The sequence below is a fragment of the Tachysurus vachellii genome, chromosome 26 (assembly GCF_030014155.1).
Source record: "Tachysurus vachellii isolate PV-2020 chromosome 26, HZAU_Pvac_v1, whole genome shotgun sequence".
NCBI classification, from domain to species: Eukaryota; Metazoa; Chordata; class Actinopteri; order Siluriformes; family Bagridae; genus Tachysurus; species Tachysurus vachellii.
In genome coordinates, this window is record NC_083485.1 from 8701495 (window position 1) to 8719182 (window position 17688).

A 17688-nucleotide genomic window follows, 5' to 3' on the forward strand; every position below is an offset into this window, starting at 1 on the left:
CAAAGGCTTGTGGGTAATTTTAAGACGCCAGACGTTGGGAAGTGACCTCATTATCAAGCGACAGAAGAACCGTGTTCAATTGTTTGGGAAATTGTTTGCGCATTGCAAGTAATATATCTATAATTTTATAGTGCAGCTAATTTATTTATTTAGTATTATTTATTGCATGTATTATTGGCCTTAATTTGATCATAAACGAAAGTGTGGGACATTGATAAAGTGGAAACTTTCAAAACATTGAGAATTTTGTTTTCATTTGTTTTCAGTGAGACAGTGAAAAGAAACCGAGGAAGAAATAAAATGGCCACACAAAGAGTTCTCTCTCAAAGTAAAGAGACTCTTCTGCAGAATTACAACAAGAGACTAAAAGATGACATCAGATCCATACTGGACAACTTCACTGAGATCATCAAAACTGCCAAGGTTTGTCTGTGTGAGACATGGAAGCTTCATTCAATCATAGGTTAATATTTAGTTTCTCTGGTCAGAAAGGTACAAGTTTAAATCCCAGCACACAAAAACTTCCTCTGTTTGGCTTTACAAGCAAGCTGTAAATGTTTAGTTATGTCCAGTCTCAGCTGTAAGTCTCTTTGAATAAGCAATACCTCCATTAAAAGGATGATTTACATTTCCAGCATTTGGCAGACGCTCTTATACAGAGCGACGTTAACGTTGTCTCAAAGCAGCTTTACATAGAAACATAAACATAGAACAAAAGGTTATTATAAAGATTAATATAATACAAAATTCAAGATTAATGTTAGATATTTAAATATGACTCAGGTGGCAGTGGTGAGAAAAAACTCCCTTAAATGGTAACTGAAGAAACCTTGAGAGGAACCAGACTCAAAGGGGAACCTCATCCTCATATGGGTGACACTGGAGGGTGTGATTATAAATATACAGTCAAACAAATGTTGTATTGATGCAAAAGATCACATGGAGTTCACATCTCCTCTTTAGTATCGCTGAGTCTAACTAGAGCTGGTAAATCTCTAGATGTCTCAGGATTCTCACAGAGTCAGCATCATCTCAGTGGAGGTCCAATATCTTCATCGCATGGAAGACTAGATGATAATGTGCATTTGGTCTGATGTAGTAGGGCACAATATTATGGGACGTATTATGTGTACGCCTGACTAAAGACGTGAGTTTTTAATCTACATTTAAACTGGGAAAGTGTGTCAGAGCCCCGAACACTATCAGAAAGACTATTTCAATGTTTGGGAGCTAAATAAGAAAACGCTCTACCGCCTTTAGTAGATATTGATATTCGGGGAACTACCAGAAGTCCTGAGTTTTGTGATCTCGGAGAGCGTGAAGGATTGTAACGTGTTAGATTGAGGGTTAAGGGCCTTGCTCAGGAGCCCAACAGTGGCAGCTTGGTGGACCTGGGATTGAACTCACAACATTTTGATTGGTAGAACAACACCTTAACCACTAAGCTACCACACCCCCCAAAATTTGTGTCATAACTAAAGCTGTACAGTATATGCACTAGTACTCTTGAGTTGAGCATTAAGTCATTGAAATTTTGTGTAAGAAACAAATGTTAATTGTTCATTCGTTTCTTAGGTGGAAGACGAAACCCAGGTCTCTAGAGCAACACAAGCAGAGCAGGACCACTATGAAATGCACGTCAGAGCTGCCAACATCGTAAGAAATGTTCTGTCTGGAATGTGATTCTCTAAAGCCTACATTTGAAAGACGTACAAATATAGAATTTATGACTTGTTAAACTGTATATGTGATTAAAAAAGGTACGAGCTGGTGAGTCTCTGATGAAGCTGGTGTCAGACCTGAAGCAGTTCCTGATTCTGAACGATTTCCCATCTGTAAACGAGGCCATTAGCCTGCGCAACCAACAACTACGTGCCCTGCAGGAGGAATGCGATAAGAAGCTCATCTCCCTGCGTGACGAGATCGCCGTCGACCTGTACGAGCTCGAGGAAGAGTATTACTCATCCAGGTACAAATAGATCCTGATCCAGAGACCCTGCAGTCCTGTAGTCGAGTATCATATACACACTCCCTTATCCGCACCAATAACACGTATCTTAGTGCCTTAGACCACAATGTGAGTGTCCCAAATTCATTCATACAGGCATTCACAAACTGTAGTGCCTTTAAAATGGAACAAGAACATAAAAGCGGGCTAAACTTGTAATGATACTATAACATTTATCATATTTTTTTAGCTGGATAGTCAAATGGACTAAAAAGGAAACTACGAATTAATTATTAATGGGTTTTTTACACCAGAGTTTTTAAAAAAAATATGCAAAAGTGAGCTTGAACGCTATTAAATATTTCCATACATTTTAATAAGTCAAATCAAATAAAACATGCATATTGTACACAGCAAGTTAAATAAGGACAGTAGAATACAAATATAACTATTCATAAAGGTATGTAAAGATAGTGTCTAATGCTGTTTATGGTATATTAGTTCAACTTATTAGTAGTCATGTGACTATATATTTAAAGTTTCAATTTACATAGACTTATGCAAACGAGGCTTATTTCTAATGCAAGTAACAGTAACTTTATAAAGCACGTAACCGACTGGGGTCCTCCTAATGATCCCATGAACATATTGTTAAATATTCGAACAAAATATATAGAATATAATATGTAATAAAACATTTTAAATATATCAAAGCTCTGTGTTGTATTAAACATGCAAATTTAAATAGAAAAAAAGTTAAAATCCATCACACTGATGTGAGAACTGGCCAAGTAAGCAGCCTAGTGTACTAATGAGCACGCTGGCTTCACCTCCCTCTATTAAATTATTCTGGAAGTTCCTTAACACAGTGGCTACACGTATCTTAAGTCCATTAATTTTTTCATAAATAGTTCTAGTTTTCTTTTAAGGTCGTTCAAACCAAACATGTTATGTTAAACTGGAGTAGCCTAGGTATTTTGAATGAGCTATAAATTTTGGGTCTTTAACCTTCGATACAAAGGGCCGGTGTGAACGTAGGGTTTTACTTCATCCAAACAGAAGGCATTTGATTTGACAAGGTGATCAGAATGCAACCGTAAGATTGAAAATTTGTGCTATAAACAAATTTGCTTGCTCAGATTTACTGAATATTTTTATAATCAAAGCTACACATACGGGTCGATCAACATGAACACGAGTGAAGCTTATATAGTGATATGTAAACTTGTACATCATAAAGGGCAGAAATTGTGATAAAACTTAGACATACCTTTATACTTTGTATACATGTCTTATGTACTCACAAGACCAGCCGTAACCCGATAATGAAACAGTTACATATTTAAGTTCTCTGGGACTTTAAAGCATCGCATATTTGTCAGGTTTATTTTAAACCTGCCATTAATCAGACTAAAGAGGGTAAATAAAGTGTAATATCTATAAAAGACTCTAAGCTAATCTAGAAAACTCTTACTTACTTTTGTCACTTCCGCTACAGTATTTTGCAGAATACATTTACAGAACATTACAGAAGTTAAGCTTAAGTTTTTAATTCATTGAGTTCACCTGGTGACCGGGCGATTTTTTTTTTTTTATTGTTATTATTATTTGTATTTATAACCTCCATGGTTACTTTGGCCTTCGGTTTTGTGTGCGAGAAATTTCACTTAAGCTTTAATAATAAAGCCGGAGGACTTTGAACTGCTGGTGCGGAATTGCAAATAATGCTCATGCTTAATACAAGTAATAAGTTTATTCAAGTTAAGTACATACAGAGAATCAGCAGGCCCCAATGAGTCCATGTCTTTTTTCTTTTTTCTTTTTTTTAGGATGCTTAAATTTTGAACAATGTTGTAATGCACTAAAGTAGTTCTTTTTTCTGACTCTGTACCTCTGAAATGAGGAGCACTCTGGGAGTTTTAATAATCTTGAGTAATTCTTGTCATTTTATGGCATGTATTTAGATTTCCTTTATTGTATACGATGAAAAGAGATTATCATTCACCTGTTAAAATGTTAACGAAAAAGATGTATGATTTTTATATAAGTACATTTTTTAGCTTGCACTGGTAACATCTCTAATATTTACACTGATCTTATTATTTTTTTTATTATTATTTTTTTTTTTTTCCTCCTCCACTGTCAGTTCTTCCTGGATCTAGAAAGCTTAAACAGTGTAAGATACCAGATATGGATCAATAACTTTACTGTTTAGAGTGTTATAATGTTAACATTTCCACCACTGGGCTTGTTTGGCCGTTTTAAACATTACAAATAAATCAGAAAGGAAAAGAGAGCAACTTTGATGTCTTTAGTATTTATTGGTCTCATCCAAATTGGATTTTCTTCTTCGGAAAATTCTTTACTAATCTTAAGCTTTTTCTTCTTTTAGCTACAAAGTGAGATCCTAAATAATAGTCAGTATTTTTGAGATTAGAAAAACGATTGTTACTGAGTAGAAATGTAATATGTAACATTCAATGGTTTTATAATCATAACAGGGCTTAAACTCACTTGGATTATATAGGACCTCTTTTTTTTCCTTTTAGATTGAATTGGCTTCCTTCTGATTCTGTTTTGTGTGTTTTGCTTTCCTGGCTTCATACTTTTTAAAGGAAGTATTTAAAAGATTTAAAAGGTAAAATTCATTTTCTACCACATCTGTAGCGTTGCGTTTACCCTGGACAATGGTTTCTCTGTATTGAGAATTAATGAGTTAAAAAAAAATCATAACGATAAATGGTTAAGCAATGTACATATTTTGGTCAAACATTTCAATCTATTTTTAAATTTGCTTATTTAAAAAAAAAAAAAAAAAATCATTATTAATTTTAAGGAGGAATCTGGGATTTACCAGTATATAGTCCTGAAAAAAAGGAAAGTACACCCTCCATCAGTTCTATCTTTTTAATTATCAAGGCCTTAATAACAAGTGTGTGATCTTCACCGACTTCTATAAACTAACAAATAGCTGCTGGTGACAACAACAAAAAGCCACAACACTTTTTTCATGCACGACTACAGCATGAAATCTGTTGTGGGTGTTTTCTTGATTTGATTGGTCTATAGACTTTGGTGAGGACCAGACACTTATTTAAATTAAAAACTAGTAAATTATATTGTTAACTGTAGCACACATTCGGACAAAGCTACTATCCCTGCCCAGCTTTCCCGACTGGTCACCTGCTAACCATCTGCCCTCTTCTACATATGTGAACTCACAGACACTCACAATTGACCAGTGTCTTATCTGTACATTTTGATTGACAGATGAGAGAGCAGGCCATTCCTCCAGATGAATTTTCCAACATTTTTGATAGAACTAGAACTACCACCTTCACATCTTAATGTTTTTCTTGCTCTAACACAAACACTTTAGCTTAGGAAATGCTGAATTTGTTAAAGCAGTAACCCTAAAATGTGCAGGACATGAGAACTCCAGAAGCAGGTTTGGGAACCTGTGCTTTAAGGTAAGCTAAGAGTTCATGTAGGGCATGAACTGTTCTGAAGAGGAAGATTTTTGGTGTGTAATGTGTTTATATGTGACATTTCTAGCTGTGGACAGTGGGACGGCGTCGAGTTGCCACTTTGCGAGGCTTTTCGTCAGCGAGACAGTTGGGGGTCGCCCGATACGGCCCTCGACCCTTCGAACGGCATTACAGACGATTCGGAAAGGCCGGTCGCTACAGAAACAATGTCCCATCACCTCAATGGCCATGGAAGCAGCACAAATGAACAGTCTTGAAAACAAATCAGTTAGAGCACATCATCGTCTATGCTCTCAACGTTACTTACTTAATTCCTGAGCCAAATAATAAAATTTTTTTAAAAAAAAAACAAAAAAAAACAACCTTCCACTGATTTAAATATGAAACAACGTTCACCATCTACATCTTTACAGTGGAACAAATACTGGATTTTCTTTTTCTCTGTCTGACTACTTTACTTTACATTCCTCTCAGACCTCACAGTATTATAGTGTATGTGTTTACATAACTCTTAGGTCAGGAAGACCCTGTTAGATATCTAACAACACTGTTCTTTTTTTTTTTTTTTTGTCCTTTTACTTGATACTTCAGCACATAGAATCTCAGTCATTTGTGTAATTTTTCTGCTTGTTCCATCCACTATGAATAAAATGGTTTGACAAAGTAATACGTTTCTGAAGTTTTATTTACTAGGAAAGCTGATGTAGGTATATTAAATGTTCACAGTTTATAACAAACAAGCGCACACTGAAATAGTACAACTAAGTTTTTTTTTTTTTTATATAATGTCCAAATTAAATTTTAAAGATGCAGTTTAAGCAGGAATCTCAGGAACGCTGGATGTGAGCCTGGAGTACCTGGATGGATGGGAAACGGAAACACACACACACGGAAACACGCACACAAACACACGCACACACACCCACCCTTGGGGCAACATCGATATGCCTACTGGCATATTTTTTGGTCAGATGGGAGGAGACCAGAGATCAGGTCCAACTCCAGAGAGACATAAAGACAAAGATAAAACTCTGGAGCTGTGAGGGAACAGTGCTTCTCTCTGCACCACCATGTCACTCGGGTTCTCAAACTACAGCCAAAACCTTCCACTGAGCTGTTGACACCTTTATTGTCTTGTCATGCTTTAACATATTTTGGTTGACTGCATTTCATGAGGTCATAATTCAATGTTCTTTCCTTGCCAGCTGTTGAATAAGAAACTTGCTAATTGCCCCACCAGCTCCTGAGGATTCAGAAATAATTTATCCAGGTGGTAAAATGGTATCTATCGGGTGCACAATTTTAGCATCAAGGGTGATTTAAAAAAAAAAAAAAGGAATCAGTATCTTCGGTTCATCTTCTTGAATTTCTCGTAATGATAGTCATCTGTGGCCTTCTCGTTGTTCGGTCTCTTGCGGTAGTTGGGTGGTGATTCTGAGATGAAGAGAAATGAGCATCAGAGCAAAACCGGAAACCATTAAAACTAATCGTTAAATAGCAAAACTATTTAAAAAAAATAAATAAAAATCTGTAGTTATTAGTGATGAATTTTCTTAGGATTCATTTTATGATCTGCACAAAGACAAAGGTGTTTTCTGTGTCAGTATAGTGAATGTAGATTTGTAGAATGTAGTGTTCTGTTCAATATGTCGTGTGTTTATATTATTGTGCTGTTTGTTTTCTGGTCTTACAAGATTGCACTCTCTCACACTTGTGTATGTATGGATGTTCGGGTGGATCGGCCGTTTAACAAATAGTAGAAAATGTGCACAGGAACAAGAGCAGATAAATATATACAACGATAAATAAAGGTATAGCAGGTGGTATGATAATAAGAATGTGAATACGTCCTCGTATATACAGCAAAAATTGTCTAGAAATACATTTACTGTATTACACATACTGTTTGTACAACAGTAACCAGGATAATATATAGTGTATGTAGAGATAATGTACAGAAATTGAAATAAACTTAGGTAGGCTTTAGGTGAATTTACAGTCATTTACAATGGAGCATGACGACGAGCCCCAGGTGAAACGCTCTCAGGTGCGAATGTGACGCTTTTGCACTTACTACTTTCCGGTGCTGGTTTCTCAGTGTCTCCAACACGCAGTGGTCGTGATTTAGGCTCTTCTCTGTGCCGTCTATGAGGTGCGTTAACGTCTTCATGGTAGACTGAAAAGTGAGTAAAATTAAGCTTGTTTATTCAGATGACGGACAGGTAAACGTTCATCCATAAAATGGATTTTTTTTTACCAGATACACTAAAATAGAGTGATTGTACATGGTCCTAGAGGACATAAAACTCACAGCGATTATGCTGGACGTAGTTCACGGCGATGTTAGTGGGAACAAATGAGGTACCGCTGTCTTTCTTCTTGTTCCTCTGCTCAGCAATCAGCTTCGCTTTGGCATCCTCTGTACTGATTATGTTCTTTATCTTTGCGCTTCACAGGACAAAAACAAAACAGTCACACACACAAATGTACAAAAAACAGAAAGTGAAACAATGAGCAGTGACTGCTCATAGATTTCTTTCTAAACATTCTTAATCTCTTCGTAGAAATGAAGCATAATTCGAGATTTTACACAGATTTTTTTTTTGCATTTTCTAAATTTCAAGTAGCTGAAAAAACATAACCTTGATGTTTATTGTCGTTTTGGATATTCTTTGGAAGTCTTTATAGGATTGTTCCACTTTATCACTGTAATAGTCTACTATTATTTTATTCTGGATTTTGGTTATTATTACCTACATCTCCGGTTCTCAACCAGGGTGGCGCAACATTTTTAATAAAAAAACACCATAGTGTATAAACTATTTTTTTTTTTTTTATCACTAAACTACTGTCATCAAAAGTCATTTTGTATATCATTTTGTATATACATAACTCCTGAATAAAATTTAAAATGTGTTTGGACTGGTTTGTCGATAGTGAGCGTGGAAATACAGGTGATAAGCGGTTTTATTAAGTGTGTCATTGAGTCGTTCATTCAAACGGCCGATTCATCAAGAATGAGACAGATGTTTGTGAATGGGTCATTGAATCTTTGACTCAACCGATTCGTTCAAATCACTGAATCATTCAAAACACGATTGAGTGTTGGGGGGGGGGGGGGGGCAACTGCAATGAACCTGCTTTGGGGGGCCCAGCTTGCAAATGGTTGAGAACCCCTGGCCTACATAATTTGAGAATTTTATATATATTACTTTAGGCTGTTGAGTCCACGTTCTGCTTGGTCTGAAAGTGTGGATACACTGATATTATAAACGATTTTTATTTATGTAAAAATCAGGGTTCCCACGCGTCCTGGAAAACCTGGAAATCCTGGAAAATTAATGACCAATGTTCCAGTCCTGGAAAACACATGGAAAATGAAAGAAAACATAAACTGTCCTGGAAAAACTCTTGTTGTCCTGTAAAAAATATCATATTTAAATAGTGATGCGCCGATTGATCGGCCACCGATCATGATCGGCCGATATTGACTAAAAATAACTTGATCGGTGAACCCCAAAAGTGCCGATCAAAAAAGCCGATCACGTGACGTAAATTACTCGCGCGACTTTTTCACACCTGCATGCACGCGCACAGGTAAACAACAGCAGAGCGGCGCTTACCAGTGGCAACATGAGTTCTCCCGTCTGGAAGTTTTTCAAAGTGTCCGATAAAGTTAGCCGTTTGCAATGTATGTCGTGATGAAATCCCTCGAGGTGGAAGCAAGCAACGGCATTTTAATACCACTAACATGATTAGGGATCTTAGAACACGCCATACAACTGAATATGCCGAGTATGAGAAACTAAACCAGCCGAAGCCAACAACATCCCCATCCCTCAACCAGCCGACTGTGAGTGATGCATTTAAACTAGTAGTGATGTGAGTGTGACTGATGTCTTTTATGATTGAGACCTGAAGGATTTTGTACTCTGTGTTAGTAGGCCGAGGCCCAGCATGTTTTGGTCTGAAACATTTTGTGGCCAATTGTTTAATTTTAATATGTTAAAAATTTTATTTACATTTTACAAGTAGCCTGGGCCTGTGTAACCTCATACCATCCTAAGTTCATCTGGTTGGTAACTATCTGCTTGGCCTCCTTGTTTCTCTGCCTTGTTATTTAGAAAGGATGGCATTGGCTTACAGTAGCTTTCATTATTTTATTTTTTGGATCTGATGTAGTTGGTTCCTCAACTACATCAGACGTTCATAATAATAACAGAAAAAAAAACACTTGCCATAGTTTTGTCCTTTGTGGCAGTAGCCAGTTTTGGTGTAACAAGTTTTACATTTTGCTGCCAATTATAAAATGTAATCAGTGTATTAAGAGGCGACATCCCATTAAGCTGATCTGATGTGTGTTGGTCTGCCTGACCCCTCTTTGTTTGGAATAATTTTAAGTTACTCTGCCTTATTTGGGAAAGATGGCCTACAGTAGCTTTAAGTTCTCATTTTCTAAAATAAACACTTGGTGGTTCTTCAAGATCTTGACTGTAGCCTATTTCTACAGTTTTTTTTCTCAATACAGTTAATTTAGAGTTAATTTCATTTCTAAAAATGGTGCAAACTCTGCTAGATTATAGATAAATGATTCCCATTCCCCTGCCATCCTGTGATCGGCAATCGGCAGATCATGATCTTGGTGATGATCGGCCCCAAAAATGCTGATCGGAGCATCTCTATTTTTAAATGTTCTTGATCATTTAAAGAACAGTTTACAACTGGTCGAAACAATTACTAACAGAAAGCGCTCTCTTCAGGGACGCTGAGTTTTGACGGGTTTTTTGTTATGCTGTTTAATCTCGCTGTGACGGATGACGCTGTCTTGTGTTGGCGGTTTCAGGTGCTAGGAATGGTTTAAGTGCTCGAATGTTTTCAGCAAATGGTGACGGGTAATCAGGTTATATTAACCTTGTTAATCTGAATATCATGTGCAAGGGGAATGCACAGCAAACTAAAGCATGCATGACGGCATTGGCCTGAGAAAGGAAAGGGTATTAATATGTGCGGTCTTTTTATTTTATAAATGTTGAAATTTGTCTTTAAAAGTATAGTTAAGTAATAGCCATAAAGTGTACATTGTTTTTAAGACTTCTGGAGAGAAGAACATATTACTTTAGGCTGTGAATCTGTGATCCTTGTCTTTTTTTTTTGCTAAATTTGAAATGTCCTGGAAATGTCCTGGAAAATGATCTCTGAAAAAGAGTGGGAACCCTGAAAAATGTAAAACCTTGGTTTAGTTATCTGTAAAGAAATGTCCAGTTAACCTTCATGGGAGGATTTTCCAGTGACAGTCAGGAGAGAACAGAGGACTGTCATATTGTTGTATTAACTTTATACGCTCAAGAACACAATAACTAACTTATTAAACACTTAATGAGCTATATATTCATAAATATGGGTAATGATTGGCAGATAGAAGGTATGAGCAGAAGAAAATTTGTTTTTATGGTGAATTCTCTTTCCCCTTGTTCTGAACTCATTTATCACTTGTGGATCATGATAAAGCTGATACTGAAAATACTTTAGCCATCTTTACTAAACCCAGGATGTGTCACGGTTCCTTCATTTTACAAGCCTCAGTTCATGACATCTCATTCAGGAGATGTAAATATTCACATTTATTTATCAGACATAAACTTAACCTGACAAAAAAAAGCTGTATTTGCACTTACTCGATTCCCAAGTCCACTTCTGGGATGCCGCTAAGCATCTGATTAGACAACATCTCTTCTGTCTTTTCAGCAGAATTGACGCGGATGTTCTCGGGCAGCTCATACAGTTGATCCTCGGCGTTCTTCATTTTCACCTTCTGTTCCACTGCCTCCAATAATCCCTTCTTCTTTTTCAGCTCTGTTTCGATGTACTTCATCCTGTAAGGAGGAAAAACTGACAAATGAGATGCAAAAAAATATATAATAATTTAGATTTTTCACCACTGTTTAGATTTTCCCTAAACAGTTACAATTCTCTTACTGAATGGATCTCTACTGTCCATTAAACTCATCTCTAATATTAAAATCTATATACAGCTTTGTATACATACATGTCTGCATCTTCATCTCGTCTGTTTGTTTCAGCAGAGAAAGCAGTTCCCAAGTTCAGATCATCCTCTGTACTGCTATGGATAAAAAAACAAAAAAACAATTGAAACATTGGTTTAAAATGTGCTCATTCATGACCAGCGTAAAAGAACCTTGAGAACAAACACTGGCCTTTGACATGTAGTCACTGGGACACTCACGTATCTATGGCTCTGTCTTTCACTTTTTTCATGTCCACAATACCTCCTGTCTTGAGCTTAAATGGATCATCCTGATAGATAGACAGACAGACAGACAGATATTCAATTTCTCTATCGTCAATACTTCAGTTTACAACACACCATGATGATGTACCATATTCAATCATGCAGTAAACGTACCTCGATCTCTGCTTCCAGTGGTAGCTTCTCTCCCACAAGTAATGATGCTAAACTGGGTAGAAAAAAAAACTCTTTTAGCCATTAATCTGTATTCATCTTATATTTTTCCTATTGAATGCCTGTTACAACAATCAAGAATGATAACAATTTTGCCAACTCAATATTTATGTGACATCACAAAACGTATGTACTTTTCTGTCCACTATTTTGATTTCGTGCACAAACGGTAGCCTAGTGGTTAAAGTGCTGGACTACCAATCGGAAGGTTGTCAGTTCGATTCCCAGGTCCACCAGACTGAGCCCCTGAGCAAGGCCCTTAACCCTCAATTGCTCAGTTGTATAAAATGAGATAAAGATGTAAGTCACTCTGGATAAAGGGGTCTGCTAAATGATGGATTTAAATGCTAAAACCTAGGACAAATGGGATCGAGAGCTCGTCTGTTCTCTGTCAGTATTTTGAACTACAGATATGACTTCTGATAACATAAACCCCATCCAGATTAAGGCTCGCTATGGTATTATGAATCATTATGCGCTCCTTAACTCAAATTCATCCTTTATTAAAACACACTTTTAAAGATTTTAGATTAAAGATTAAAGAATATTGACAAGCAGCAAAGATCTTCCCGGACAAAGATATCTCAGTACTGTAAAGGAATCACCAAGCACATCATAAACATTACAGTACATAGTGTTTTAGGGTGGACGGTGTATCCCTTCATGGGATACCATCACCTTCATTAAGAAACATACACAAAGCCACAAAAACAATAACAACATTCCTCTAACAGACAGCAAAAAATCTATGACACCTGAAAAAGTCCTGGGAGACCAGAATACAGTCCAAATTTGGTCCGAGATACATCTTTCAATGATTACACATGTTTTAAACAGACCGATACTATAGAAATGATTATGTATTAGAATGTGCGCATTAATATAACGCTGTACTTTTCCGTACAGCCGGAACTACTGTCAAAACTCTGACCAATCAGAATCGAGAATTAAACAAATCTCACCTCACACCTTTCTGCCTCTTCCGTAAATTCTGAAGCTCTTTTGCTTCTTCAAGTTTAGACCTGTGGACGATGTTATTTAAAATTCATCATCAGTTAGAACACAATGTCTTTATAGAGAGCCACTATCAGAATCAGAGTAAAACACAGTCAGCTAGCTAAAGCTTGAAACAGTTAGCTAGCTAAAGCTTGCAATATCGAATAGCATAAGATAATGCGGTGGACAGATTATCTACCGAACTTCAGCAGTTACGTCGTCAGATTCCTCTTCATCAGAAGACTCTTTCCTTCTCCTGAGACATTTACCGGCTGGCATGATTAGATATTTAACTATGTATTGTTATGAAATGTAACCAATACAACGTCCTGCTCCTAACTGCGCTTTTGAGAAACAATATTCACTTCTTCTCCTAACTGAGGCGGCCGACAGCCAACGTTATGTTTTATTACCGCCACCTACTGGAGTGGACGGTGTAGTGCGCTCGAGAGATTTTTTGTTTATCTCTGGGATTCAAACAAAATATTTCACTGTAGAATTAAAAATGACACGTAATTGTTTTATGAACATATTTCAATAATTTAAATATTAGGGTCATTATTAAAATATATAATATTCTGGTATTAATTTGAGACAAAGAGCTTTTATTTCTACATTCTACATTTACATTACATTGCATTAGCTTTGAGGTGACTTATATATATATATATGACTTGTCTTTTATAATAATATAATTATAATATAAATATTATAATATATGTATATACATAATTAAGATATATAATAAAAATATATATTATAATATTTATATTATAATTATATTATTATAAAAAAAAAAAAAAATATAAAAAAACAAAAAATAAATTCTAATATATTTTATTTTAATCATTTATTAATGATTTATATATATATATATATATATATATATATATATATATATATATATATATATATATATATATATATATATATATATATACACACACACACACACACACACACACACTTGTCTTTTGTTATAGCAGTTTGGATTAAACCCTTTTAATTTAAGTGACCGGTCAAACAGGCTTATAAATAAAAAAACTCAGCGGCATAAAAATAAACATAATAATGGCGGTGTGTGGTTTCCATCACTGCTACGTTTACAGTCTCCACTCGCTGCACTATGAAGGCGCCAGTGGGCGTTCCCAGTACTGGTTGCCATAGTAATAACGTTCATCACTGTATGCTGTTTACCGAGATTCACGTGCGCTCTACTTGCCTTCACTCCTATTGGTAGATGCTGCACCAACTCAATACATATTTGCATAAAGTTAAACTTTGCCCAACGTTGTCGCGTCATTGGACACGCCCACTTTTAGTCACTGTCACTGTATGTGGCTCATGTATGTGGCTCTTATTAATAATGAACAATTATTTTATTTACTTTTTTTGTTATTTATTTTTTTATTTATTTAATTATTTAATATTTAACATTATTCAATAAATAAATAATTAAATATCACTGACAGCAGAGGGGGGCACGGTGGCTTACTGGTTAGCACGTTTGCCTCACAACTCCAGGGTTGGGGGTTCGATTCCCGCCTCCGCCTTGTGTGTGTGGAGTTTGCATGTTCTCCCCGTGCCTCGGGGGTTTCCTCCGGGTACTCCGGTTTCCTCCCCTGGTCCAAAGACATGCATGGTAGGCTGATTGGCATCTCTGGAAAATTGTCCCTAGTGTGTGATTGCGTGAGTGAATGAGAGTGTGTGTGTGCCCTGCGATGGGTTGGCACTCCGTCCAGGGTGTATCCTGCCTTGATGCCCGATGAAGCCTGAGATAGGCACAGGCTCCCCGTGACCCGAGAAGTTCGGATAAGCGGTAGAAAATGAGTGAGTGAGTGAGAGTACTCAGTACTCAGTATTCAGTACTCTCTTGGGCCTATTATTCCCTTGCCTAAAACTGAATAGCTGATTGCTGGATGGGTGTGTATCAGGGTAAAGATATGTTTAGAATATCCTTGTATGGTGTTTTTGCATAAAGACTTGCCAGTCCTTAGTTCAGAACACTTCAATAATTAATCTAAAATTCATCCATGTCCTGCACGTGGCATCTTTCTTTGCTTATTGGGTTGCCAGTTATCCCAATCTGTGATCCCTCTGTTTTCTTTTGGACTGATTCTGCCCGGCTGATTTTGTTTTGTCTGAGAATGGACGGTTGGGAATTTTGCATATTACAATAAGTCAAATTGGCAAGTTAAATTAATAAAAATAAATAAATAAACAGTAACTAATGAATGCTTAGGATCCACAGCACCGTGATGCACTATTTGGCAAAAGGTTTGTGGACACTTAAACATCACCGTCATATGAACCTATTGAACATCAAGATATAGTTCCCCTTTAATTATCTCCACTCCTCTGAGAAGTCTTTTCACCAGATTTTGGAGCATGGATGTGGGGATTTGTGATCTTTTAGCCACACAATGGGATGTATGGGATGTGGTAGCCTGGTTAAGGCATTGGACTACTGACCGGAAGGTCATGTTCAAATCCCAGGTCCACCAAGCTGCCACTGTTGGGCCCCTGAGCAAGGCCCTTAACCCTCAACTGTCTAAAATTAAATCAATTGTAAGTCACTCTGGATAAAGGTGTCTGCTAAATGACAGAAATGAAATGAAATGACACGATCATTCAGACACTGATGTCTGGTGAGAAGTCCTGTGACACAGCATTTCAATTCATTCTAAATTAATTTAGTGGGGTTAAGATAAGGGAACTTTGTTACTTTGAAGTTACTTTGGGGGGATAGAAGGTGAAAGCCTTCACCATAGCCCATTAATAATTTTGTGTCCTCTAGGACTGGAACACAGATGTTGTACATTTACATTTACAGCATTTAGCAGACACCCTTAACCAGGTTCCTTAACAATTGTTTTTTAATTTCATTTTATACAACTGAGCAAATCAGAGTTAAGGGCCTTGCACATAGGCCCAGCAGTGGCAGCTTGGTGGACTTGGGATTTGAACTCGCAACCTTCTGATAGGTAGACCAACACCTTAGCCACTAGGCAACCACATCCCTGTGTTATAGTTTAGAAATGAAATGAAATGAAATGAATTGAATTGACATTTCTATAATATTCATTTGACAATATAGAAATGAAATGAAATGAAATGACACGATCATTCAGACACTGATGTCTGATATCTACATTTACAGCATTTAGCAGACACCCTTAACCAGGTTCCTTATCAATTGTTAACCAGGTTCCTTATCACTGATGTCTTATAGAAATGAATTGTCACCCAGTTAAATGTCATTTTTTACAAACAGTGGCTTACTAATGTCTGCAGATGAATGAGAACTGGAAATCTCTTTGAGAGTAAGCTGACTTGAGTCTGCCCTCTCTACCCCGTGTCTCTCTGCCGAGGAGAGTTATTGTAAAAAGTGATGAAAAAAGAACTAGCAAGTAATTAGACTACAATTACATATTATTGAGAAGGTAATTCCACCTTCCACCCGTTCCATGATGCCCTGGACGGATACAGGAGTATGTTCTGTCGCAGACTCATTCAACCAAGGTACTCCACAGAGTGACACAGGAAATCCTTCCATCAGACTTTAAAATTCCTCTGTACAACAAACATATCTCACAGTGCATCAATATACCTTACTTAAGTGACTTGGAGCTGTGGTAACAAACCCAATTTCCCCCCAGGAGTCAATAATGTATTTCTGATTCTGATTCACTCTTTAATGATTTCGTTTGAAACTGCTTCTATTGAGTAAACTGGGTAAAGATTAAATAAAAAAGGTTTAATAATAAAATGATACTCATCACAATTCTCATAATTAAATCTGTCTTTAGCAGAACTGAGTGCTTACTTGAGCACTAATTGTAGCATTTAGTTTTACAGGACAATTTGGAATTTGGTGTCTTGTCTGTAACCAGAATATCAGGTGTGGTTTGAAAGGTCAAGACCAAAGGGTGTGCAGTTTTCATCAGATCATAAGGTGGAAAAAAACACAGTTTTCTGAAAGTGATGAGAGAGTAAGAGTTACACAAATCATGTTAATCCTGAGATAAAGTATACACACTGTAACCCAAGTTTGACTACATATAAACACATAATAACAAATTAGAGACTCTGTTTTATTTTTTATATTTATTTATCTAGATGAGATAAGCCCCAGCAGCTTTGGTTCTCTCTGATCACTGCCTGGTTCATCTTATACGAACCTACAGGCAAAAACATAGATCTGTAAAACCTGTAGTAAAGTCTGTAAAGAGATGGACCTCTCCGATCTGGAAGAGCTCACTGAGACTGTAACTTCATATAGCAGTTTCTGTGAGGACATATGCATCCACACCAGAAGTCATCTAACATTCAACATGATAAGCCATGGTTTACAGGAACACACTGAATAAGGAGATTAGAGCAGCTAAGAAGAGCTAAGCTAAAAGGTTTGAGGTTCAGTTCACCTCTAATGACTCAACTTCAGTCTGGAAAGATTTGAAAGCCATCACAAACTACAAGACACCATCCCCCACCACTGCGGTGAATCAACAACATGCTGAAGATCTGTATGCGTTTTATTGTAGATTCGAAGCCCTCACACCCATTCTGATCATCTCTTTACACAACCTTTAACAGCTCCAGTAACCCCTCTCTTCCCCGCTCCTGCACTCCAGATCAGTGAGATGATGTGTGCCAGGACTTTAGAAAGAAAAAAGGACAAAAGGCACCAGGCCCAGATGGTGTGACAACAACCTGTCCTGAAAACTTGTGCTGACCAGCTGTAAGGTACTTTTATTGTCCCCAGTAGGGAAATT

At 36.9% G+C, this 17688-nt stretch overlaps 2 protein-coding genes across 4 annotated transcripts; one reads left to right on the forward strand and one right to left on the reverse strand.

The window, feature by feature from the left end:
• The first annotated feature begins 15 nt into the window (after positions 1–15).
• Positions 16–6103, forward strand: med22 (mediator complex subunit 22). Of its 2 annotated transcripts, XM_060863039.1 has the most exons (5): positions 16–108; positions 267–423; positions 1576–1656; positions 1761–1969; positions 5504–6103. In XM_060863039.1, the coding sequence occupies exons 2-5, from the start codon at positions 301–303 to the stop codon at positions 5691–5693; spliced, it is 603 nt and encodes a 200-aa protein (XP_060719022.1). In that variant the 5' UTR covers positions 16–108; positions 267–300; the 3' UTR covers positions 5694–6103. The 2 variants fall into 2 exon arrangements, with proteins under 2 accessions (XP_060719022.1, XP_060719024.1); XM_060863041.1 differs by lacking the exon at positions 5504–6103 and having other exon boundaries at positions 17–108; positions 1761–4248.
• Positions 5987–13305, reverse strand: c26h9orf78 (chromosome 26 C9orf78 homolog). Of its 2 annotated transcripts, none has more exons than XM_060863037.1 (9): positions 13113–13305; positions 12880–12939; positions 11861–11912; positions 11681–11751; positions 11483–11554; positions 11112–11309; positions 7748–7884; positions 7511–7612; positions 5987–6870 (listed from the first exon to the last, which is right to left on the reverse strand). In XM_060863037.1, the coding sequence occupies exons 1-9, from the start codon at positions 13190–13192 to the stop codon at positions 6776–6778; spliced, it is 867 nt and encodes a 288-aa protein (XP_060719020.1). In that variant the 5' UTR covers positions 13193–13305; the 3' UTR covers positions 5987–6775. The 2 variants fall into 2 exon arrangements, with proteins under 2 accessions (XP_060719020.1, XP_060719019.1); XM_060863036.1 differs by having other exon boundaries at positions 11483–11557; positions 13113–13304.
• Positions 13306–17688: the final 4383 nt, after the last annotated feature.

Excerpts from the sequence above, each read along its gene's own strand:
- med22 (XM_060863039.1), top strand. The coding sequence starts at position 301 with ATGGCCACACAAAGAGTTCTCTCTCAAAGTAAAGAGACTCTTCTGCAG. Across the intron at positions 1,657-1,760 it reads ACGTCAGAGCTGCCAACATC|GTACGAGCTGGTGAGTCTCT; the intron begins GTAAGAAATGTT and ends TGATTAAAAAAG. Across the intron at positions 1,970-5,503 it reads GAAGAGTATTACTCATCCAG|CTGTGGACAGTGGGACGGCG; the intron begins GTACAAATAGAT and ends TGACATTTCTAG.
- c26h9orf78 (XM_060863036.1), bottom strand. The coding sequence starts at position 13,192 with ATGCCAGCCGGTAAATGTCTCAGGAGAAGGAAAGAGTCTTCTGATGAA. Across the intron at positions 11,558-11,680 it reads AAAGACAGAGCCATAGATAC|CAGTACAGAGGATGATCTGA; the intron begins GTGAGTGTCCCA and ends TTTTATCCATAG. Across the intron at positions 7,885-11,111 it reads GAAGTGGACTTGGGAATCGA|CGCAAAGATAAAGAACATAA; the intron begins GTAAGTGCAAAT and ends TGTCCTGTGAAG.